Source organism: Anabrus simplex, chromosome 13, assembly GCF_040414725.1.
Source record: "Anabrus simplex isolate iqAnaSimp1 chromosome 13, ASM4041472v1, whole genome shotgun sequence".
Lineage (NCBI taxonomy): Eukaryota > Metazoa > Arthropoda > Insecta > Orthoptera > Tettigoniidae > Anabrus > Anabrus simplex.
The window spans coordinates 13,617,923-13,644,386 of NC_090277.1; the positions used below are offsets into that span (position 1 = coordinate 13,617,923).

General features: G+C 38.5%; 1 protein-coding gene across 7 annotated transcripts in view; it reads right to left on the reverse strand.

Annotated features, from left to right (window-relative positions):
• Positions 1 to 26,464, reverse strand: part of E(bx) (nucleosome-remodeling factor subunit NURF301 E(bx)) — a 464,290-nt gene that overhangs the window by 194,981 nt on the left and 242,845 nt on the right. For all 7 annotated transcript variants that reach the window (XM_068230140.1, XM_068230142.1, XM_068230143.1 and 4 more), the window contains 5 exons: positions 20,835 to 20,987; positions 15,694 to 15,813; positions 15,526 to 15,603; positions 11,403 to 11,485; positions 2,448 to 2,672 (listed from right to left, as the gene is read on the reverse strand). In XM_068230140.1, coding sequence (XP_068086241.1) covers positions 2,448 to 2,672; positions 11,403 to 11,485; positions 15,526 to 15,603; positions 15,694 to 15,813; positions 20,835 to 20,987 — 659 coding nt within the window. The remainder of the gene's footprint in view (positions 1 to 2,447; positions 2,673 to 11,402; positions 11,486 to 15,525; positions 15,604 to 15,693; positions 15,814 to 20,834; positions 20,988 to 26,464) is intronic.

A 26,464-nucleotide genomic window follows, 5' to 3' on the forward strand; every position in this document is an offset into this window, starting at 1 on the left:
TACACACTATCTACCGGCGTAGTAAAAAACTAGTGGCATTCCTCTACGGACCAAACAACGATATATCGCGGTTGGCACCTTACGCGCATATATGGAACAGCAATATATCGTTGTCTGGCTCTCTACGAGTTAATCTAAATGTTGTTCCTGTTAGTCATCATTTTTCAACCTTAATTCGATTTGTAGAAAAAAAATCAGACAATTCAGCTTCAATAATGCTTATATATATCATCCCATGTTGGAACACAAGAAATAAGCCAAAAGTATATAGATACCAAATGAACCACACCAAAGGACAACAAAAATATTGAAACAGAAAGACCTCCAGCTCAAGACTGTTTTAACAATCAACATTTCAGTCTTTCATCATGCTTTAAAAAAACTTTTTAAATAACATTTCATTTTGTGTGTTTCCTACGTTTTTATTTCATTTTTCATGCCTTACTGAGGATGACCCAATGCCAGGTCGAAACGTCCATTTATGTGTGAAGTTTCATCTCAATTGGACGTAAAATATGTAGTACTGACTAGGAGGATTAAAATAGTTTTGTACAATTTTACAAGAAGTTGAGTCCTCCGTGGCTCAGGCGGCAGCGTGCCGGCCTCTCACTACTGGATGCCGTGGTTCAAATCCTCGTCACTCTATGCAAGATTTGTGCTGGACAAAGCGGAGGTGGACACGTTTTTCTCCGGGTACTTCGGTTTTCCCTGTCATCGTTCATTCCAGCAACACTCTGATTTAACATTTCATTTGTCAGTCATTTATCATTGTCCCAGAGGAGTGAGACAGGCTTCGGCAGCCGGCACATTTCCTATACTCACCGCTAGAGGGGGGCTTCATTCATTCCATTCCTGACCCGGTCAAATGACTGGAAACAGGCTGTGGATTTTCATTTATAAGAAGTTCAACTGTCAATACGCATTTAACATGAGATTCATAGTCTGTAATAAACTGTATTAGATAAGGTGTCTCAAGAGCCAGTTTTCTGCACACGACATATTTGGTACGATAAAAGGAAGCATAGGCATTACATAACAGCAATAAATTACAAAATATTTTATTGCTTTCTGTCCTTTATGTTTGTTTTTCTTAAGAACACATGTTAGATAGTCTTAGGACAACCTAGTGAAATAAAAATAATAATAATCGTATGGCCTCAGCTACCGTGTGCAGACATTTCAATGTGATGCCATCTGGCTGTCTGCTCGTCAATTTCAACGTTCCGTTTTACTGTAGGCCCCCATTAGATGGCAGACTGAGTAAACCAAAACTCTCTTGGGCGTCTATGGCTGAGATTTAATGAATTTTGTCGGGTAAACACCAAATGTGTCACCAGAGATCTTTTACATGCCGACATCGTACAACATGGAGTGTCGAATGGACTTTTTTCCGCCTTTCAAAAATCCGACTACCTCTGCCGGGTTTGAACCCGCTATCTTGGGATCCGGAGGCCGACACTCTACCACTGATCCACAGAGGCAGCTACCTAGTGAAATGGGAATATTTGGATGTATCTCCACTATGTGCATATGGAGAAGTGCAGGCTACCAAGCATTTGTGTCAGTGCTCGTGTTGCCCTGATTCTTGCAGTGAGAAGGATCTGCTCAAGGAATAAGGAAATGCAATCTCAGTTGCTCGTTTCTGGGCAAAGACTATTTAATACCGTTTTGGTATGTAAGTGTATCAATTCCTTCTGTTTCTTCTTCTTTCTTGTGAACCGGCCAAACTTAGGACCATGCCAATACCACTTCACTTCCTTCCTCTTTCTCCACAGTGCATTCATTCTTTCAGAATGTTGCACTCTTCTCTCATCAGTCCATCTTCCCCCTCTGGGCTCTTTCTTTTCTTCCACAAGAACTTTTATGTTGGAAAATCTTTTGCTGAATTGGTCTCCATCATGACATACTTTATCTGCAATTCCTAACCTCTTGAGTTCTTCCTTCATCTGCTTGGCACCCCCGCCCCACTGGCTCTTCAAATTTGTTTATTTAATCTTGCTGGATCCATTCTGACCATGTGTCTATAGAATCACAGCCGTCCTTTCCTTATCGTTGTTTTCAGGTCTTCTGTTCTTTTGTATATCTCCTTATTTGATCGTAATCTGTAGTTAGCCTCTAACACCCTTGGGCCGCAAATCCTCCTTAATATTCTACTTTCAATCTTTAGTAGTTTCTCCAGGTAGTGTTGCTGTTTCCACCCCATACAGAATGACTGGCTTTACCATAGCATCATAATGTCTTAGTTTGGCATTGTTACTAAATTGTATTGTAAAAAAAAAAAAAAAAAAAGTTCTATTGTATGCTTCTGACTCAAGTAAATAAATAACTTATGAAAGAAAATTACGTAACAAGCAACGACAGAAGGAAATGAAACCTCGCACAACATTTCAGTAGATGTACGAACATAAATTATTAACGATGTTATCAGTGTGTTACAGCCTCGTTACCTGTGGAGACTTGGTGGGGCTCTGAGGTATGGTGACAGTGTTGAGCGGACTGCTGGGAGTCGCAGCAACAGCAATTTGTTTCGCAGGTGTCACAGCACTCGTCTTCACGATCTGCTGGGCTTGCTGTGGCTGTGCAGCTGCTGTGGTAGTGGTTACACCAGGCGCTGCCCTGATGACTGGCGTCTTAGCTGCACCGGTAGTCACTATTCGATTTCCAGCAGCAACCTGTCAAGACATCGGGCAAGAGTTGTATTCCTCACAGGCTACAATGGTTTGTTATTTTAGAAAATGCAAGCACCCCCTTTTGCTCTCCAGAATAGTTTTCATTTGCTATTTCATCCGTATGGCTAGGATTTCTATGACGTACACTATTTCTATGCTGGTCTCTTTACTAACGTAAATTAAAATGAACACATTTCTAACTTTTGTTAACATGACACAATTTTCATTGGTCATATAAATGTTTATTTTACTATACTTTATTATATTTTACTATACACAAAAGAAAGTACAAAAGCATACTTTTGGTCATATGACTGTTTTAGCTGTTGTCCAAATATTACTCATGTTTAATGCCAATAATGCCAAGCAATTCTGTTTGTGTTCGATTGTCTTAGTTTTTCTTTCCTTAAAAAGTGCTTGACGGTTAAACAAGGTTCGAAGGTAACAGTTTCAAGAGCAGTAAGAAGTCAAAAATAGAGGAACAAAAGAATGTTAGGAATACGGCCATGACTCATCACTGTCCATTCGTTCCAACCCAGTTTACTGTGAAAGCATTAGCTGTGCAGATGACAGGTGTTCAACATTTTGCCCTTTTCTCCTCAAAATTTTTTACAGTAAAGTGTGAATACAAGTCTTACTTTTAAGATGCTAACAATAAAGTACGACGATAATATGCAGGGTTGTGAGAGAGTTTGATGAGAAGTATTATAGTACTGATGGGAAAATTTGTGACGTAAAAGTTACGGCTCAGAACGCTTCAGAACCCAGCAACATTCCAGTGCTCCTCTCCAGAAAAAGCTCCAGGGATACAAGAGGTTCCAAGAAAGGCCAAAGTTGAAAACAGGCAAGAAGTGGACTGATGAAAGAAAGGAGGCTCACAGAACGAGAATGCGTGAGTACTGGGGAAGAATTAAAGCTCAAGGATGCAAACGGTTGAAATAACGTGGTCCACAGCAGGCCGAAACGAAGAAAGAAGAAGAAGCTCTTCTATAAGGGGGGATGTAACCGACAAAGGGTCAAAAAATCGAAATTTTGAAAAAAATGTTTTCCGTATGTATGGTCTTATGTATATATTGTGTGAAAGTTTCAAGCTCATAACTCAACTAGAAGTATTTTTAAAAATAATTTATATATGATGTTGCATACATATAGCCACACCCCATTTAATGTCATTCAATAATCTTATATTTATTATATTCTACTCACTGGTCATAAAATTATTTTTCTCTATGCAACATCTCCATAGATGTGTTCTCTTTGGAATATGATGTGTAGTTTTGGCACTAGGTAGCAGTGTGTTTTGTTTTGGAATCTTCCATGCTACAGATGTGTTGACATTTAGGCCTACATGAGGTTTTGTTGAAGTGTGATCTGTGTTCTGCACTTCTGATTGTGAAGTAATTATTAAACATGCCAAGAGTCAAATCCTGTTTCAAGAAACAGAAATTCAAGGGCAATGTTCATACCAGGAAGGTAATTCAGCCATCAGAACTGTCAGCTCAAGAACATAACCTATCAACTTCATTTACAAAACTTTGCTCTGACTTTCGTGGCCAGGTACAAGTTGAAGGTGAACAGTTTTCTACCTCTGGATATAGACTGATTGATCTGAAATTGTTGTCACAGGCTATTAGTGTTTCATGTGTGTGTGTGTGAATTGTAAGAATTCAATGTGTCTCAGTGTTGCAGAAGAGAAGAGAGTAGGTTTAGCTTGTGAACTGACAATTTTTTGTGAATTGTGCAATAACAGGTCATCATTTGAGACATCTTCAAAGATATCCTCTGGTATTTATGATTGTAATTACAGATTTATTTATGATATGAGATGTATAGGGAAAGGTAGGGAAGCTTGTAATATATTTTGTGGTGTGATGAATATGCCACCACCCATTGCAAAGTTTGATAAAATAAACAAACATATTTTGAAAGGTGTCAGTGATGTGGCCAAGGAAAGCATGGCAGTGGCTGTGAAACAAATTGTAAAAGACAGAGAAATTGAACTACAGATGTTGGAGGAGAAGACTGAGGTTCCAACAGATCTCTGTGTTTCAGTCGATGGTTCATGGATGAAGCGTGGGCTCACTTCTCTCTATGGAGTGTCATCCATAATCAGCATTGACTCAGGGAAAGTTATAGATGTTGAGACAATGTCTAAATATTGTCATGAGTGTTCTGTTAGGAAGAAACTAGAAAATACTGAATTAGAGAATGAATGGCAAGAAAAACACTCTCATGTTTGTTACAAAAATTACAGTGGATCAAGTGGTGGTATGGAGTGAAAATGTTCTGTCGCTCACAAAATATGTATGGTGTTAGATATACTTACTACCTAGGTGATGGTGATTCTAAATCTTTTAACTCTGTAGTTGACAGTAAACCATATGACTGTGAGGTGACCAAGTTAGAATGTGTGGGTCATGTCCAGAAACGAGTTGGATCCAGGCTGCGTCGTTTACTGAAGGAAAGTAAAGGCCAAAAATTAGAAGATGGGAAACCGCTTGGTGGGAGAGGGAGACTTACCCAGAAGGAAATAGACTCTTTTCAGGTTTATTATGGAAAGACAATTAGAGAAAACAACAGCAGTGTTGATGCTATGAAAACTGCTGTTTGGGCCACCTTTTCCCACACAATATCCACTGACAAAAATCCAGTGCACAACCTGTGTCCCAAGGAAGGGTGGTGCAAGTACAACAGATATATCCATACCTACAGGCACAATAATTCACTTCCAGAGGCTGTGATGCTAGCCATCAAGCCCATATTTAGGTCTCTTGCTGATCCAGAACTCCTGAAACGTTGTTTGCATGGCAAAACTCAGAACAATAATGAGAGTTTTAATAATCTGGTTTGGTTGAGATGCCCTAAAACAACATTTTGTGGTTTGAAGGTGTTGAATATAGCAGTGTATGATGCTGTTCTGTATTTTAATGAAGGGAACAGGGGTAGAATTGAAGTCCTAAAGAGGGCTGGAATGGATCCTGGTGTTTTCACTACACACTCCCTCCAAGAAATTGACCAGCGAAGGATTGACAAGGCTGAGGTATCACAAACTCATCTGGAAAAACAGAGCAAAATGGAGAAAAGGTCCAAAAGGAGAGCACGAGAAGATGAAGATGAAGACCAGGGTTATCACTGTGGTAGCTTTTGAGAGGCAAAGTACCTCAGATGTGAGTAACAGAACATTACCAACTTTCAAGTGTTGTTTTCTCGACTTCAATATTTTCTTTTAGTTTTGTCAATTGCCACCTTTTCAATACAATAAAAATATAGTACAAACTTACATATTTATTATGATGTTTATATGGTACATGTTTCGCTCCTTTTCGTGAGCATCATCAGCCAAACTATCATTAATCTCAGATTGTATAAGATCATAAAACAATTCTTTTGGTTCAAGATTGTTCCTATAAAACTAATTGATAATCTTATAACATTTTAAAAGTCACACAACAATAAAAATATGTCTTAAGCTAACACTTTTTTGTCTAAAATCTTCTTCAGTCTAACATTTTATTGCCGAAACTCATCTGGGTGAACATCTTTTAACTCTTTCCCGCGGATTGCGTAGTAAAGCGTACTGGAGTCGCACATTGTCTCCCGCGGGTTGCGTAGTAAAGCGTACTCGACTTTCAAACCGACTTCCTCTGCCATCTGTCTGCTAAACATATAACTTTTTGGAACCAATGAATTCCCTACGCTTCCTAGATACTACTGGCATGCACGGAATCCTAAAATAAAGTGTTCTTTTATACGTTTACTTAGATAGAACAGACAGCTGACTGAATGTAAATACATTGCACCAACATGGCTGCTCATAACCAGTTGAATGCAGAGGATATTTGTTACAAATTAGATCAATATGTTGACAAATGCAATGGTAGTGAGTTGGATGTTGTAGGTATGATAATAAAAATGGTATGGGAAGCATTTGGGACAGGATATGAATCTGAGAGAAATCAAAATACGGCACAGGACAGGAAATGTACATTCAGGTACCGTCTCCTTTTAAAATATTAGGCCTACTTGTAAAAAACATAATTATCAGTTTTAATTCTTCAGTTAATTCTGTTTCGGACTATGAGCCTCTACTTAATTACATAATAACCTATACCAACTAATGTCAATTTATCTTCCAATCCCATTCAGTCAAAAGTTGTTTATTGTTTTTTGTCCGAGAGGAAGCACGATTTGCAATCTAAATATCTTCATCCGACTGATCCTGAAAATGAAATAAATTGGGAGATTCAGGGTGAATTCCTGCGTTCTCTGCATTACCAAGAAAATAAGAACCCCATCATGTCCAGCAATTTAGAATGACTTCAAGAACAAGCAATTTAACATTATGCACCATGTTGGATGCTTCCTGATGTATCATTCTGAACAGTGGGGGGGATTGCGTGTAATTAGGTGATCTCATTGTATCATTTTAGAATAACTATAGTGTATTTTCCATTGTTACAAAATTTGAAAGTGATATCTTAAGTGGTTTTTACAGAATAAATTATTTAGTGAAGGTACTCCACAACTATACCTGACAAGCAAATTATTACTCTAGGTTTCGGCCGACAGTGAGTCAAAGATATTCCGTGGGAAAGGGTTAAAATTGCTTAAAAATAAGAATAAAATAAAAAAACTTTAGAGATCTGGCTAGTTGAGTTGATTCCTGTTGCTTAACTTGTATAATTGTCATTAAAACTTCATGACTGTATTGAATATTTTCTGCAGTTGATAATTGTCATTATGGTCGATAGACTTGTTCTCGTTGCTGGAGTAACATTTATAAAATGTATTGGTATTAATTTATATTATCAATGGGGTAAAATTGTTCGTGAACAAACTTGTAGATGAAACACTTTTTTTTTGCTAGGGGGCTTTACGTCGCACCGACACAGATAGGTCTTATGGCGACGATGGGATAGGAAAGGCCTAGGAGTTGGAAGGAAGCGGCCGTGGCCTTAATTAAGGTACAGCCCCAGCATTTGCCTGGTGTGAAAATGGGAAACCACGGAAAACCATTTTCAGGGCTGCCGATAGTGGGATTCGAACCTACTATCTCCCGGATGCAAGCTCACAGCCGCGCGCCTCTACGCGCACAGCCAACTCGCCCGGTGAAAAACACTTTTTGATGTGATATTGGATTTAAAATGTTCTCGAACGTTCCATAATGGCTCGTTGGTATATCTGTAATGAAAGATAAAAATATATGTTTATGGTTTTGATTGTATTTCTGTATAACATCTTATTGGAAGAATTGTCACTTACTTTCTTTTCTACTGTGTAATTGTTTGGTGTTACTCCTAGCCTCTTCAGAACTACTTGTTGTCCTGTTTGCACTTCTTGTGATGTATAAGTGAGTGTGGATGAGTTTACGTTTTGGCACGGAGGGGGAAGGGGAAGTTAGACTGAAGAAGATTTTAGACAAAAAAGTGTTAGCTTAAGGCATATTTTTATTGTTGTGTGACTTTTAAAATGTTATAAGATTATCAATTAGTTTTATAGGAACAATCTTGAACCAAAAGAATTGTTTTATGATCTTATACAATCTTAGATTAATGATAGTTGGGCTGATGATGCTCACGAAAAGGAGTGAAACATGTCCCATATAAACATCATAATAAATATGTAAGTTTGTACTATATTTTTATTGTATTGAAAAGGTGGCAATTGACAAAACTAAAGGAATTGTATCACAAGTAGATTTTCAATACGGACAAGGAAAATGAAGTTTATAACCTGCAATTCAATATTTTCACCGCAAAGGTACAATTTTCTCTGAAACCCCAAGAACTAAAGTACTGAAATTTTCAGACACTGTTTATTGAGTGACAGTACACATATTTTTGAAGAATTATGCTTCTATCTAATCATTTGTTCAATCTGCAAGCATTTACATTGATTTTTTTACTATCGTTTACAACATCCTAACTTTAAATTACCATAAAAAATACATTTCAGATTGTATTTCCATAATTCTTCATAAAGTTAGAGATAATGTCATGTACATAAAAGTGTAAAAAAATCAACCCAGAGTCTTTTGCAGTTTTGTTTTAAAGTGTACCTAAACAAGGGGATTTAAACTGACTGTACTGGTGCCATTTTTATAACTTAGATAGTTATTGTTTGTTGTATAATAGCCCAATCGTTTATAATTAACTATGCAAAGTTTCGTCTTTCTATTTCTTATATTGTGGACTTGGTGAACTTTTAAATACAGCAATGCATTCTCAGTTACATCCCCCCTTAATTTGTTTGTGTGTCATATTTTGGTATTTTTTGTATGTCACTAAGTATACAAAAAGAGTATTTCATTACCCCACCTATTCAATACAATTAATTCCATGGTTATGTGGTTAAATGAGCATAGAAATTGCGAGGTTTAAAGGGACATGTTTCGCCCTTCTTTTATTGGGCATCATCAGCCTGATTTAATCTTAAAACAAGCTTTGGTTTGAGGACATTATCACTTATAAAAATTGAACTGTTGATTTCTTAAAAGTAGTAACACTGTAGAATAGTTATGATACAAAATAAACATATTGAGACATAACATATACACACACGCTAAAATTGCTTTAAACAATTTAAAACGTTCATCTAAAAAGAAAAGAATTTTGTGTCGTATTAATTCTATAAATAACACGTCCGACACTGAAATGGATCCTCTTCCTAAAAGGTTTGAACATACGTATCGCTTGGGGATCGGATTATAGAACCCAAGACTTCAGTAGGCAAGAATGGTATGACAAACGCAAATTCCACAGTGTCAATACTTTTAAGTTGGCCGTGCGCGTAGAGGCGTGCGGCTGTGAGCTTGCATCCGGGAGATAGTAGGTTTGAATCCCACTATCGGCAGCCCTGAAGATGGTTTTCCGTGGTTTCCCATTTTCACACCAGGCAAATGCTGGGGCTGTACCTTAATTAAGGCCACGGCCGCTTCCTTCCAACTCCTAGGCCTTTCCTATCCCATCGTCGCCATAAGACCTATCTGTGTCGATGCGACGTAAAGCCCCTAGCAAAAAAAAAAAAAAACAACAAACTTTTAAGAAATCAACAGTTCAATTTTTATAAATGATAATGTTCTCAAACCAAAGCTTGTTTTAAGATTAAATAAGGCTGATGATGCCCAATAAAAGAAGGGTGAAACATGTCCCTTCAAACTTAGCAATTTCTATGTTCATTTAACCACATAACCGTGGAATTAATTGCACTGAATAGGTGGGGTAATGAAATATTCCTTTTGTATACTTAGTGACATAAAAGAGTAGCTTTACGAAAATTTTGCAAATTTGGGCTGGGAAGACTTGGGAGAAAGGAGACAAGACAAGCTACTTGAATAAGTGGCATGTTCAGAGCTGTCGGTCGAGAGAAGGAGTGGAATGACGTAAGTAGACAAATAAGTTTGAGTGGTGGTTTTAAAAGTCGGAAATATCACAATATGAAGATAAAGTTGGAATTCAAAAGGAAAAACTACAGCAAATATTTGATTGGAATAATTAAGAGAGATATTTGATAAATTTCCAAATTCTTTGAAATTATTTAAGAAAGACTAAGTAAACAACCGACAGGGTATCTGCCCTAAATGGGAATTGATGATGTACTAACTGATGTTATAGTATTTAACTGGCGTAGTACTTCCAGCAAACTTTCGCTCTGGATTCCACGCATACACGCTAAGCCACGACACATGTACTGAGGTAGCATACAGTTCATAAATCGTTTGCAAGTATGGGTAGTAACAGATCGTGTTCCTTCAGTGCCACCTGTACATGGAATGGACGGTAAACTCCAAACACGACATGATGCCTAGAAGCAAAACAAGAGACCACAGTTAGCACTCGTGTGAATGGACTGAAGTTGCGAGGGATCATATTCCTGAGGGTCTCCTCAGAAATCCTTCAAGAAATGCAGCATTTCAAATGCGATGCACAGGACCGATGATGACACAGTTTGGAGTGGCAATGACTAGACTTCAAGTTCTGCAAGTGAATACAGTTATGTTGACGAATATTACTGTAGGTCTATCTTCAAATGGAGAATAAAATGCTTTTCAATGTTTCTTTCGATACTCATCTAATACCGGCATCTAATATTCGGCTTTTTTTGGTTTGTTTTAGATCAAATTTTGAGTCAACTACTTGTACACCAGTACTACGACGACGTAGTTTCTGTGAACGGATAATCAAGATTCCAGTGTACTGAAGAGGAGTGGTGGAAGGGGAGGACACTCCAAACTGTGTCCAGCAATGGTGGAGGAGCTGGACAAGGGGAAATGAAAATGATGATGAAGTCAGCTTCCGTGCTTTATTGCTCAGAAACAAAGGAAGAGAGCTTGCTCCAACTTATGTTGCCCCAGCGATAGACTGTGACCAGCTGCACCGGTTGGTAAAACAGAACCTTGGCATAGTGACAGTTACTGAACAAGTGTTACAGTATACAGAGAGAACATGAAGTGGTGTCGTGAAGAAGACCGTCCACCGTGCAAGAGAAGAGACAAGTCACTCTATTGTCAAGGAAGAGACAGTTCCATTTTATGCCCTGATAAATACTTTAATATTCTTGGTTATTATGTTGAAAAATGCAGGACTGATGTCAAAATAAAGCAGTGTTTCTTATCTTGACCCGTCTTCGACTACAAAAATTATACTTGTCCTCGAACAATTACGAACTATAATTATTACCAACTATCGAGGTGAAGGGTGATTTTTGTGGGAAACTGGCTCTCGTTTGACTTACTTGCTGTTGAGGCTGAGCAGTCTGCACTTGTGTGGTGTTCAGAACATGGAGCTTCCCATCAGGCATCTGCACCAACTGCTGACCTGTAACACACCAAGGAAGTCATGCACACAAACCGTCTTACTAATAAACGGTGCATAACTTTTATACAAGGTTTATACACCGTTTATGTGAAATTCACTACCAATAAACCGTGTATAAGCCTCCTGTGTATACGTCTGTTATAGTTATTCATTGAATTGCTTATACAGACCAGGACCCTTGTATAAGCGCTGTATAGCAGCGAGTAGCGGAAAAAGAAACGAGTGAGCAGTTTATTTTCGTGGTATTTATTGTCTACAGTAATATAATCGTGGTGAAATATTCGACTTATCCATTTAACATTGAAGGAATGGACGATAACGTTGATGATCTTCACGATATTTTAAACATAGAAGACATACACCGTTCAGAGGTTATGGACGCTAGACATCTTCGTAAAGTAAAACACTTTAAAGAGACGGAATGGCAATGAATAACTATAAAATAAATTATGGTTGGGAGTATTTTTGTGTAATAATGTGTTACTGCTTAATAGACTTTTGATATTGCGAGTTTATTATATATTATCTGCCCCTACAAAGATCTTTCTCAAACTTGGGTACCTGTAAAATGGGACATAATTCTCGAGATGAAAAATGACATAACTTGAAAACCATACGTAATATGATTTCCATACTTTGTAGTTGAATACCCAGAAATATGATGTATAAATGCCTAATAGAAACTTTTTTGATCAAACCTTTCTTTTAAGCTACAAAACAGTTTTTCCTTTCTCCTGAAAAGTAAGGATTTTGGAATGTGTACCATTTTCAACTCGCCGATTCGATTACAATTGCTTACGTTTTCCGTACTACCCCAGTTAGGAGCTTTTGATCGTAGCTTTTCCATTTCTTTTTTGGCGTTCATTACACAAGCAAGCTGAAGAAATGTTGATATCAATATAAGTCAATTTCCAGCTGTCTCATGGAATGACAATGAATAACTAAGTTATAAAAGAAATAATGGTTGGGCATATGTTTGTATAATAATATATTACTGCTTAATAGACTTTTGAAATTGCGAGTTTATTATACATTATCTGCCCCTACAAAGATCTTTCTGAAATTTGAGTACCTATAAAATGGGACATATTCCTCGAGATAAAAAATGGCATAACTTGAAAACCATACGTAATATGATTTCCATACTTTGTAGCTGAAAACGCAGAAATATGATGTATAAATGCCTAATAGAAACTTTTTTGATCAAACCTTTCGTTTAGCTACAAAAAAGGTTTTCCTTTCTCCTGAAAAGTAAGGATTTTGGAATGTGTACCCTTTTCAAGTCGCCGATTCAATTACAATTGCTTGCGTTTTCCGTACTATCCCAGTTAGGAGCTATTGATCTTTTCTTAAGTCTTTCCATTTCTTTTTATGGCGTTCATTACACAAGCAAGCTGAAGAAATGTTGATATCAGTATAAGCCAATTTCCAGCTGTCTCACTTTGTGTTGCCACTGCCTTTTCGATATGCCGTGCTACTGTGCGACTTTCCGAAAAGTTTTGCTCGTAGATAACCAGCAGAAGCGATCATAAAGGCGGTGAACGTGCGAAATACGTCAATGAACTGCAGGAAGAGATTCCTACGCCCTGGAACGAGTGTATACGTGCTGTATAGTAATACAATGCGTATACCTCGTTTATTAGTAAGAAAAATGTAAAACGCTTATACAGGGTTTATTCACTGTTTAACTAAACAAGAGTTAAACAACTGTATAAGGACTTTTTATTAGTAAGACGGATAAGATATAAAAACATAACAGGATAAAAACAATGAGAAGGGCAAACATGGAAACATAAAAGGACAAGAACAATCTCCACACCTTCAAATGAATGCGGTCTCATCTCATCGATTGTTGCTCTTCTACGTCCATATCTTCTCAGTCCCTGACAAGCTCGTTCCTGCTTCCCAACGTCACCAACACTCATTGAGGGGCCATCTCGACAGTTGTTTAGTCCTGATGTGAAAATTGTACCATAGGAAGACAGTATCCAAATATCCTCAAATGCTGAAAGTGCTCCAGTATGAAGCAGCCACAACAGCTTCATCAGTGACTTCAAGTTGGGTTTCCACAAGGCAGTCTGGGCAGAAACCTTGAACTGCAGAACATTCGCAACCAGCATTCTAGGTATAACCCAATTTTTTGACTGTAGCGTTGATTCTTGGCATTCCTGTTCTAATCCTGTAAAGGGTCTTCCAGACAAGCCAGGGTTGTGAAGTATGTGATGGAGTTCATTCTGTTGGCCAATTCCAGCCGGATAGTTATTAATGAAAACTCCTCCATGACCCGAGACGACGTACTATTTCACGGCCATAGTCAAACTCTTGTCTGCGTTTCACCAGCTACTTGCTGTCTGACTGGAGTGTGGTATAGTTTTTGATGATCGTTGGTTTGAGGCAGAAGTGGCACAGGACATATCATTCAAAGCAGTAGCCACCTTCTTGGAATGGATGAAGGCAAGGAAATAGAAGAGACAGAAATATAATTAAAAATGTTAAAACACTATGAACACTGGAAGAACATTTTCTTCCTTATCTTTTTTTGCTAGTGGTTTAGTGTTGTTTGTTCCTTTCTGCTGCTTCTATCAAAGAGTGTTTTTTGAGACAATAGTATAGGAAAGAACTAGGAGGTAGGAAGCAGTTATGGCCTTAGTACAGCCTAGTGTGCAAACAGGAAACCTTGAGAATGATCTTCAGAGCTGCCGATGGCGGGATTCAAACCCAACTCCTAAATCCAAGCTCGCAACTATGTGGCCAACAAAGTAATGGAAAGGAATAAATAAGGGACGAATCAAGTTATATACAGAGATATAAGAACATGATTATAAACTAAACATTCTTCCTCAACTAACCCCATGGCACAACAGCCACGAAAGGCCATGGCCTACCAAGCAACCGCTGCTCAGCCCGAGGGCCTGCAGATGCGTGTCGTCAGCACGAAGATTCCTCTCAGCCGTTATTCTAGGCTTCCTAGACCGGGGTAGCCATCTCACCGTCAGATGGTTCCTCAATTGTAATTACGTAGGCTGAGTGGACCTCGAACCAGCCCTCAGATCCAAGTAAAAATCCCTGACCTGGCCAGGAATCGAACCAGGGGCCTCCGGGTAAGAGGCAGGCACGCTACCCCTACACTGCGGGGCCGGCTAAGATTCTTCCTCTTTTCACTGAATAAAAGTTTGGATTAAATAGCATTCATTTTCTCTGATTGAGCTGTTAACTTGCTGAGAAATAATAGAAAAGAATTGGTTGAATTAACGACCAAGCAGAAGGCAAGAGAACATGATGGGTAAAGACTGTTCTGGAAGAAGAAGACTGTCACAAATGGGCAGGAATGATATGCAGGATTAGTCACCACAAACAAACATAAATTGAACTATATATTCTAACAAACAAAACATAAAATTTTGAACTAAATCTACTTTCGACTGCTGTAACCCTAATCCCAGATAAGAATGAAGGAGGAGACAAAAATCTGGAGCGTACAGCCATTAAATTCAATGCTGAGTGGTGGGTAGAAGTAAATAACCTGATTCTCTAAAGGGGCTAATGGCTTTGTGCTGAAGAGTTTCTTTAGTCGGGTGCTGGTACCCAATTAGACAAAATGCCACTGAAACCCAGCAGGCAGCGTCTGTTCACCTTAGGGATGACTTCGCCAAAACCTGGCAGCTAGGTATATAATGCCTTAGGGTATTGCGAGTCCTCTGTAATAATAGCTGACATGAAGTGTCAAAGTGGATCAGAACAAAGATCTAAGGAGTACCCCCGAAGCACCGCACATCTCTTGCAACTCTAGGGAGGTGTGAGAGGCACATGGAGGTCTATGATCCACACATGACCCACGAGCTCCCTAAATAAGCGAGATGGAAGAAGATGAAGATAAAAACAATTTCAGTGTTATAAATATAGGCCTAGCAGTAAAATTTCTTCAGTTCAATTTGCTACCAAACTACCTGCCTACACAGATAAAAATGCTGAATATAATATTTCCCAACAGGTTTGCTGAAAGTGAGGAGTAGCAACAGATCAGGAGGCACTTCACTCACCAGGCATGAGTCCACGAACTTGAATTTGTCCATCAGGTCCCTTCAGAATTTGCACTCGTTGTTGACGCTGTGCAGTAGCTGAAAGAAAGAGGTGAAAAACACAGTGTGAAGTATTTGTAAGGATTGAGAAGAACATCACCATTCAAGAGAAGGGTTTTGGAAACTTACTGGCAATGGGTGACTGACCAGAAGGCTGTATCTTTATGAGGGACTGACCCTGCTGAGCAGCTGCAGTCTTGGGCAGGATACTCGTAGGTGCAGTCACTACACGCGTTGTCCCATCAGCCCCTGGAACATGCGAGCAAGTTTTATTACCGTTTATAACCATAATAGGTAATTGTATTTGATCCTGTACTGGCTTATCTAAAGCTATTAAAAAACAATTTAAAATATGTGCTTGGTCCACTTTGTCAATACACTTTTATAAGTGAAAATCATTTATTCAAAACATGTTTCAGGAACATAGTACATTCCCTTGATCAGTGAAATCCAATCAAAGAATAAAAACAATATAACACTTTCTTTTGTTTAGCCCAAAATTCAAGAAGCATATCACAATTCACCATATCAATGAATAAACAAACATTAGTGATGTATTAGGAAAATTACCATTACATAAAATTTAATATTTATATGATGTTGAATGAGAATACCTAAATAAATTTAAGATCTTCAGGTTATATTTTTTTTTCTTCTTTAAACGATTAAACGCTAGTTTATATAATGGGTTCTCATCTGTACTTCTTTCATTCAAACTTGATTCAAAGTAATTTTTTGAGCAAGATAAATTCTAAACTTTCTAAAAACATTCATGAATGTTTGGCATAATGTATTAATTCCATGTCATCAGAAATATCTGTAAATTTATGATTCTTTTCAATCACATGCTCTCCCATTACGGAATCTCTTTTATGTTTGACTGCATTAACGTGTTGTTTGTACCTTATAGCCAAACTTCTTCCAGACTAGCAATACTTGCATGCTTTCTTGCATGTAGAAATTGCATGTTAATAATGGGATGGACCATAATACATAATACTATTAATATACTGGTGAATTAGATCCACAATACAGTCACTAAGATGTGTAAATACACCGTCCAAAAAAAGAAGACTATATATTTGAAGACGGCAGTGTATGAAGATATGGAGATTGTCCTTTTGTGTTTCTATATTTCTCCTTGTCTCCTCTTCTCATACGGACCTGCCATTGTATTTGTGTTTGCCCAGTTACGTGTTCCTCTCTATGTATGGCTTGTTTAAAAATGTTGGTCACATCTTTACAAGTCTCTTGCACAAATGCAGAGTGGGATGGGGATTGGACTATTACGGCAATAACATGTCCCGATTTTGTAACAGACGGCTCCACTGTCTGGATGTCTGGGAGGTGTCAGTGTCAACTGAAAGCTACAAGTGCCTTAATTCAATGTGCGTGTGAGGTTTGATCTGTGGGAAGTGTAGTGTTTACAAGTCACGATTGATCATGCGAACCGGAGTGGGCAACAGGAGAAGTAGCCTTTGAAACCACTTGTGCACTTCCACTGCTTCAAGAAGGCTACTCACAGAATCCCACAGGTTGCTTAGTATATGATCTGGCAATGTTGCCAAGCAAACTGGCTCGGGCTACTGAAGGAAGTGTGTTTACAAGATCTCCAACACATCCAAGCTACAACACAGACACTACAGGTGGTGGCAGCTAAGGCACCTGGTGTCCTGAGATGTTCAGATGATTGTCCATAAGTCTGGAGAGGATGTGGAGACCCGTATCACCTGACAGCTGAACAATCTATTATTGTTTATGGAGGTGGATCTGTTAAAGCAGATATGATATGAAAAAAAAAAAAAAAAAATCTTCCGAACATTCACAATATATCCTTAATTGCTACACACATCTCAGTGCCACATGTGATTCATTATGTGAGGCAACTTGGGAGACAATGCAGCATGAGATGACAACATCGTTCAAAGATTCCTGCAACGAAGGAAGTTGCCACCAAGAAGCCTCGACCTGAATCCGACTGAACAAGTCTGGGTGCAATCTACCACTCTAATATTATAACCCCTTGAAGATGCCCTTTTGGAAGAGTAGGTATGTCCGCCTTGAGTGAAAGTGTGGTACTTTGTCAGAAGCATGAAAAGGTTCTGTGAACCTGTTGTCTTTGGAAAGGTTGGCAATATTCCATCTTAAGATGGTTAATTAACCTTGTAGCCATGTTAGTGTAATATCAGGGACCACTTTATATACCGTATTTACGCGAATAAACCCCACCACAGAATAAATCCTGCACCCTAACTTTAGGTAGGCTTATTAAAAAAAAAAAAGCCAACATTGACGCAAAAAACTGCATCCCAATTTCGTGCCTCAAATTTTTTAAAAAATTATTCGTGTAAATACGGTATGTCAAGTTGTGGAATAACGTCCTGTACCGAGTGTCCAAAGAATACTTTTCATTTCAATTCTTAATTGTTACAAAGAAGAAGGTTTGTTTTCATTGTGTGTCTGTTTTCATTTCAATATGTATACATATAATGGAGGAACGAACATATATAAAAAGTGACAGGGGGCCTGTTCCACGAACGAACTTTGCAACTTTTCAACTTTGCACTTTTCACTTTTCAATTCTTAAAAAGTGCAAAGTCTTTCTGTTCCACTATGATCTAGGTTGAACTTTTCAATTTTGTTTGCAAGTAAAAAGTCTTTGTAAGTGAGTGATCTGATCAAGTTTATTCCATGGGTAAACTGTATAGGCCTAATGCCAGTACTTTATGATTTTAATGCTTTACTTTCTGCGGCAAACTTGACGGTGTAATTGTGGTACTGTTAAAGTTTTTATCGTGGGAAAGAAAGATAATTACAAGAAGTTGGCCGTGCTGGAAGTTGTCAAGGAGAAACGGGACATCCTTTTTGGCAACTTTAAAAGTAACCTCTCAAACGATGACACACATCAATGTTAACGAGAGTACCGTCAACACATCCACACACAGAGAGAAATTTACCCTTCATTAGAAATCCTGTCGCTGTATTATGTGGATTATCAGGCCAACGTACTATGTTAGGAAATATTACATTTACTATAACATCTACGGTAACTGTTCCGCAAATAATTGATTTTAATGTCCCATGCATTGCTGCTACACCGTGCAGCTGGGCACCATTTACTAAACAATGTAAGCATATAAGAATATGTTCTTTTTCGGAAAGGGATTGACTTCCTTTTGTTGCATGTTTCAATAAATTGCCGATCATTACAAGTATATAGTCAGCCTGTGTTGGGGTAATACGAAATCACTCGTGAAATTCCGTTGAAGTGAGGTTATGAATATTAATCCTGTCTTTGTACGTTTCTTGTTGGATTTTTCATCACTGTCCTCACCTGATGCTAACAAAAGCTCTCGTAACGTGTTTATATCACTAAACCAAATTTTACGCCAAGATTAACAGATGAAAAGGGAATCATCTCTTTGCAGGATTTCTGAAAACTTTTCACTTCATTTCTTTGCACTTTGCATTTCTGTACCAATGGCGGAACATAACAGGCTTTAAAAGTGAAAAGATTCCTAACTTTTCACTTTTCACTTTGCAAGTGATGGTGGAACAAAATCTGAACTGAAAAGTTCAAAGTGAAAAGTTGCAAAGTTCGTTCATGGAACAGGCGCCATATTTCTTTTATATGACCAGTATATATATATATATTTTACAATCTGCTTTACGTCACACCAACACATATGGGTCTTATGGTGACAATGGGATAAGAAAGGCCTAGGAGTGGGAAGGAAGTGGACACGGCCTTAATTAAGCTACAGCCCCAGCATTTGCCCGATGTGAAAATGGGGAACCACGGAAAACCATTTTCAGGGCTGCCAACAGTGGGGTTTGAACCCATTATCTCCTGGATGCAAGCTCACAGCTGCGTGCCCCTAACCGCACGGCCAACTCGCCCGGTGTACATTATTTATTCCTTACAGATTCATTTAACGTTTGTATTACTGTATGTGTACTGGAAAGAAACAAACAAATGCAAACAAAGCCATGCATAGAGAGATACAAACATTGAAAAGGATCACATAACAGGATAAACACAATGACAGGTCAGTGTGTTTCTAGTCTTTTATCACCTGTATCCATCCTTATAATTCCTGTTTTCTTCCTGTCTTTAACAAGTTTTCTTGTTATCATAAACTTCCCAAATCAAGACTGAAGAATGAACACGTGTTGCTGAAGTAGGGAAGCAGAACTGAGCTCGTCAGGGGTTGAGAAGAACTGGTATTCAAGAGGAGAGAGGCAAATATATTTGAAGACAGCAGTGAGAGGAGACATGGTGATGTCACTGTGTTTGTGGTGAACCTGTCTGTCTGTTAGGTCATCAGACCAGAGGCAGGTTGGACCCTCAAATAACACCACAAAACGTTATGCAGTTATAGCAAAACCAATGGCAGCACCAAAATGAGGAGAGGAGTGAGGTAGTTTGCCATTTGCTTTCCTCTCTGGGTGAATGTCATTAATCAGCACCACCCACATCCCAACAGCCATGGACGAGACTGGGACTTCGCTGGAAGTTACACTTTGCTCTGGTTGGGAATTCAATTAGTATGCTGACCATTCAGCGATGGATTGAGCAAGTGACTGCGTGCTTTGGGTTACGTAGCCATCAGCTTGCAATCGGGTGTGGGTTCTAACCCCACTGTCGGCAGGCCTGAAGATGATTTTCTGTGGTTTCCCATTTTTACACCAGTCAAATGATAGGGCTGTACCTTAATTAAGGCCACGGTTGCTTCTTTTCCACTCGTACCCTTTGCTATCCCACCACTGCCATAAGACCTATCTGTGTCGGTGCAAAGTAAAGCAAATTATTAATAAAATTTTTTAAAGTTATATATAACCTTCCACATGTCTCAGGTGCCTGCAAACAGGTTGAAGCCCTTAGAAATACCCACCTCATCGTATTTGAAACATGACTGCTGACGCCTAGATGGAAAGTCAATATAAAGTATAGTATACAAGTAGAACCATGGACTTGCATTCAATGGATCCTTTAAGCCGATACTTATGATAGCCATACGAACTGCTTTAACTTGTGCTTTTATCCTACCATTAGAATCGAGACCTGTGAAACCCCCAAACAAATCCACAGTCCTATTCTTATACTACTAACAAAAACATAGCACCTATACAAGTGGTTGATCTTATGTTTGGAGCTAGAGGTACAAGAACAGTTCTGTCACCTGTTGATATTGGACAACAAATTTATGAACATGGTGACCTCAGTTGTTGTCATCCTGAATGCAATGTGGTAGTGCAAAGGAGTTCACCTTTGGTCATGAAGATCCTGCGGGTTCCAAGGAAAGTCTTCCCAGCGGCACTGTTGGTCGAGTTGGTGAGCAAGGACGTCAGAGCACTCTTGCTCCCTTGGCTGCTCGGAGATGCAGGTATGGCCACCTTTGTAACCACTTTCACAGTGCCATCTGTTTAAAACAAAAACAAAAGTCATTTACTTTCATAAACAATCTATACATACCATAAAACAGTAAATGGGAGTGATCTTTGTTGCACTGTAAGTTGAAAACAGCTGGAGACATTTCAATGAAATATGGTGAATGTTCAGGTCCAGTATTCACTTAAATACAGTAAAATGTTGCTGTAATGAACACCAATAATATAACAAAATAAACAGAATTGCAAAATTATTTTTAGGCCCTTGTCCCTAGATTTCATTTTTTAGAAATTAAAATTTAGTCATTTCGCCTATCATCATCATTATCATCACCACCATCGTTTGCAGTTTCCAGTCGTTGGCTGGGTCTGCTTGGAACATAAGCCTCTCCATCTCCTCTTGTCTTCCCACCACTTCTCCCTAGTCACTCTTGCCCAGTCTTCTCCTCTTCCACTCCTTTTATCCACCTGTCTCTTGGTCTTCCTCTTGGTCGTTTACCTGTTATCTCCATTTCGGGCATCCTCATCGTTATACTTTCCCCTGTCATTCTCTTCATGTGGCCATACTATCAAAGTTTAGATGCCTCTATCCTATTCTGTAGTGGATCTTCTTTTAATATATCTCGAACCTTCTTATTTCTCATCTTATCCAATCTTGTCACTCCTATCCTGCTTCTCAGAAATTTCATTTCACTTGCCTATATTCTAATCACGGCTCTCTGCCTCATTACCCAAGTCTCAGCTGCGTACATCAGAATAGGTATATAGTACATCCTGTGTATCACCCTTTTGTTTCTCTGAGGGACAGTTCGGTCAGCAGTATCAACATTGTTTGGTTGATAATGGAGATCACTTTGAACACACAAAATAATCTTTCTCCCCACCATGCAAGAACTGTAACGATATGTCATTTTCTTCCATTAATCTCTTCAGTAACACGCCCGAGAAATTGCCCATAACGTCACTGCCTGAGAAATTCTCGTTTAGCTGCAGTGTTCATTTTGCGATTGCCCAATAATTTCTTGGGTAATGGTTTTTTTTTTTTTGCTAGTTGCTTTACGTCGCATTGACACAGATAGGTCTTATGGCGACGATGGGACAGGAAAGGGCTAGGAGTGGGAAGGAAGCGGCCGTGGCCTTAATTAAGGTACAGCCCCAGCATTTGCTTGGTGTGAAAATGGGAAACCACGGAAAACCATCTTCAGGGCTGCCGACAGTCGGGTTCGAACCCACTATCTCCCGAATACTGGATACTGGCCGCACTTAAGCGACTGCAGCTATCGAGCTCGGTTTGGATATCTCCCGAATACTGGATACTGGCCGCACTTAAGCGACTGCAGTTATCGAGCTTGGTTTGGATAATGTAATCTCTTTGGAAAGTGTTTCCCAGCATTCTCAACAGAAGGCGGGAGGGTTTCCAGCTGTATTCATGAAGTCTCTGCCTTAAAATATGCCTTATCTTCTCTACTTTACATATACAATCCCTGGCAAGTTGACGAGGTAAACAGAAATGGCGAGCGCAAAACGGAAGAGATGTTTGTTTGAAGACAAAATAAGGAACTACATCAAAGATGAATCTCTAAGTGACATGCACAGCTGCAAACTTTTAGAAATAAAAAATACGAAGATTTTTTAATTCTTAGATTTCATCACATATATTGCACCATGGTCTAAATGAAAAAAAAGACAGGATAAAAAGTATACATATCTACAGTTACAATGTGAATTGACCATTAAATTTAAAATCTTAAACTAAAAAAACCATTTAAATGATTACAAAAACTGTACCTAATCACTCTCATTTATGACATACATACAAATAATAATACAGTCGAACCTCAATATCTTTAACCTCCATTACTCGAATTTTCAGTATCTCGAACTTAGATTTTCCAGCCGTTTGTCCTATTCTTGACGTGTATTTATTTCTCTATTCTCGCAATTTGGTTATACGAATTTCTCGATTTCTCGAAGCCAACATTTCCTCCCTTGAAGCAAAAAATACTCTAACTCGAATTTTGTGCAACATTAACTGTGCAATACGGCATTTGCGGTTTGTGAGGAACAGTTAACGAGTAAGGAAAGGGTTCCAGAGAAGCTGGAAACTAATATAACGGCAACCGAAAAACTCGAACTTCTAGTGATCGGCAAATCCTCACCGTTTCTCGGGTGTCAATTAATTACCGGTCACATACGAAAGCAAGCCCAGAAGTCGCGGATGATAAGCTCCATTTACGAAACTCGGCTGCGTGTATTGACAAGAAGTTTCAACGTGGAGGGAGGAAAGGTTAACCGAAACAAACAGAAGAGACTAACGGATGTTTTTCCAAAAGTGTTAACGGAGCTATGTTTCTTGTTTCACTAGTGTATGTACTGTGTCCCGTCTTCTAAAAAGTTAATATAATAAGTGTTATAATTAAAGTGATGCCGTAAAATAGAGTTAGTTTGTATATTTTTAAGTACCATTAAACATAATGCATTCAGTCAAAGCCCATAGATACATATGATTCAATTATGTGCTATACATGCTCAGGAACGGTATTCTCTATATCTCGAAATTTCGACAACTCGAAATAAAATTTATCTCCCGAGGTGATTGGCATTATAGTTTCCTTTATTAGACTGTACAATGAACGGAAATTTAATTTTATAGGTATCTCTGAACACTTGGAGATAACGTTTGTTATGTTTATTTGGCCATAACGTGAAGAGAAAATACCAGGAACTGTCACCGACATAATTCCTTGAAATACTGTACATTCAACTCATTAAAATTATGAAGTAAGAACAAACAAAAATGCACTGAAATACGCGAAACTACCACACACAAAACAGACAGGTATGTCTCATACATTATTAACATATGACTTTGAGATGGGGAAAAGCTCAGAACCGCTAGAAAAAACACGTGGCATACAATTACAATGAAATTACGCACAGAAACGATGTTAATAGTGCGCGAACCACACAATATGAAACTCATTCTTTCGTCCCGATTAACTGAGTCACTAGCGCTCGCTACGTTCTCTTGCTTGTAGGACGATTACCCTCCCGAATCTCCAGCCGTAAAGCACACATGCTGCTGTAGTGAACAGAAAATACGATACACGAAGGCAAAGGACGATACAGTTGCAAAATAAAGCATCAAATAAAAACTCTTGAAAATGAAGTTGGGTAAATTACACAAGCACATAAGACTATCCTTTACCCCAAGGGAAGAGTATTGAATGTACTGGAGGTTATATTGGTCAAGAATAGGAAGAATTAAAAATAAATCGGAAAATCGGAAGACAAGTTAAAAAACAGAAAGTTTCCGGGTAAATCGGAAGGGTTGGCAGGTATGTATTAGTATTTCTGATAGTAGTGATATTGATTCTATTGATTCTTCGGATGATCTTAGTATTTCTAGTGAAAGTGAAGAAGATATTACATCAGAAGCTAAGGTGATTGTAGGAGATGTTGAATTTACATTCGTGTGGAAAAAGTGTAAGCCGGGGGATAGCATGTGACCTAATATTATTCCATTTACGGGAAATCCTGGTGTGAGGGTTTGATTGTTACCAGAGGTGAGTGCGATTGACTGTTTTGAACTGTTTCTAATGGATGAAGTTGTAAATTTGACAGTGACCGAAAAAATTTGTATGCTAAACGTGCATTGAAAAACTTGTAAATAAATCTCCACATGCAAGGGCACAGTTTTGGAAAGAAACAAACTCTTATGAAATCTGGCAGTTTATTGCGTTAGTGTTGTTGATGGGAACAATATAAATGCTTGAAATAAAAATGTATTGCCCACAGGACAGTATTCTCAAAACACCAATATTTTCTGAAACCATATCACAGGCCTATACTGTAAACAAAACTGTAAGTAGAGTGTAAAGTAAATTTTTATTAACCTTGAATAATACATGAATGTGTTCCCTTCGTAATTGTTACTCATTCCTTGCTTCCTAAAAATAAATAAGTGTGGTACATTTTTCTGGACCCATCTGTATTTTAAGAAGAATTTGTAGTTAGGGAATATTGCATATGTGCATCATTATACAGTAAAAATTCATTAATTCAAAGTCGTAGGGAAGCAAAAATAAGACTTCGAATTAACCGCCAACTCGTATTTTAGAAATGCCAACTTTTGTGGCATGACAAAATACTCCAAGACCCGATGCTGCATGCAATTAACCTTGATTCACAGTTTAAAACTTTTAAATGCCATGAAAAAAACCCAACTATTTCCAAAAAAGTATCCAATGAAGTGCGTTTACACTATTCAAATAATGCACTTGGATAACTCACTGGCAAACATAACCTCATGCAAGGAAAAATAAAAAAATAAAAGAACATTATTCAAAGACGAGGAGAAATCTATGCTGGCTTCCTCATGCAAGGAAAAATAAAAAAATAAAAGAACATTATTCAAAGACGATGAGAAATCTATGCTGGCTCCCGTGCGCAAGTGCTTTATTCATTGAATTACTGTACTATATGAATTTTAGATGGTTGGAGGCAAAGTGCGAGGGCAAGAGAGCAAGAGGAAGACCTAGAACAAGGTGGATTGAATCAGTGAAGAGCGGCATAAGACGTCAAAATTTAGACAGGGACAAGATCATGGAAGAGGAATGGTGGAAGGAAAGAGGAAGATGGAGAAGTGCCATAAATACCCTGACCCGGCAGGAACTGGATAAGGGGAAAAGATGATGATGAATGATGATGATGCATTTTAGATGCCTTGTACTTGCACGGAAAGTACCCGATTCCCTTAAAATATTGTGGGTTATCATATGACGAGGGGAGAAAGTTTCTCGCTTCTGTCTGTATTACAACACAGTACAGTGACTATCCTTATACGATTTCCTGTCATGGCACTTCTCTTGTACTTCAGAAATGCCAACTCTTGCCGTGTCACAAAGTATTCTAAGACCCATTAATGCATGCAATCACCTTGATTCTCAGTTAAAACATTTCAAAATGCCATAGAAAACACTATTTCCGAAATGTATCCAACAAGGGGTATTTACATTATTTTTATGGTCCTTCGGGGCTGTTGTGCCATGGGGTTTGGCTTTTTTGGAGATAATGCACCTGGATAAAACACTGGCAAACATAAACTCATACAACGAAAAAAGGAAAAAAAAACGCAATTCAATGAGGATAAATTAAGCTGGATCTCCTATGCAAAGGCTTTATCTTTTGGATTACTGCACTGTTTGCATTTTTAGATACTTGCACGGAAAGTGTCCGATGCCCTTAAAGTATCGTAGTTTATTGAACTTCCCTATCAAGAGGGAAGGAAGTCTCTCGCTTCCGTGTGCACAGTAACACAGTATAGGGACCCCCACCCTTGTATGATTCCCTGGTTGGCCCTTCTCTCCTTTAAAACCATAAGTCCATTTGGGCTTGGCATTAAAAAAATAAACAACGCAGTTTCATCGGCATTGACAATATTGTTCTGTGCGTACGAATTGATTACGGTATACGAGCCACGCTTTTTCGTCAACTGTCGGCATTGCCA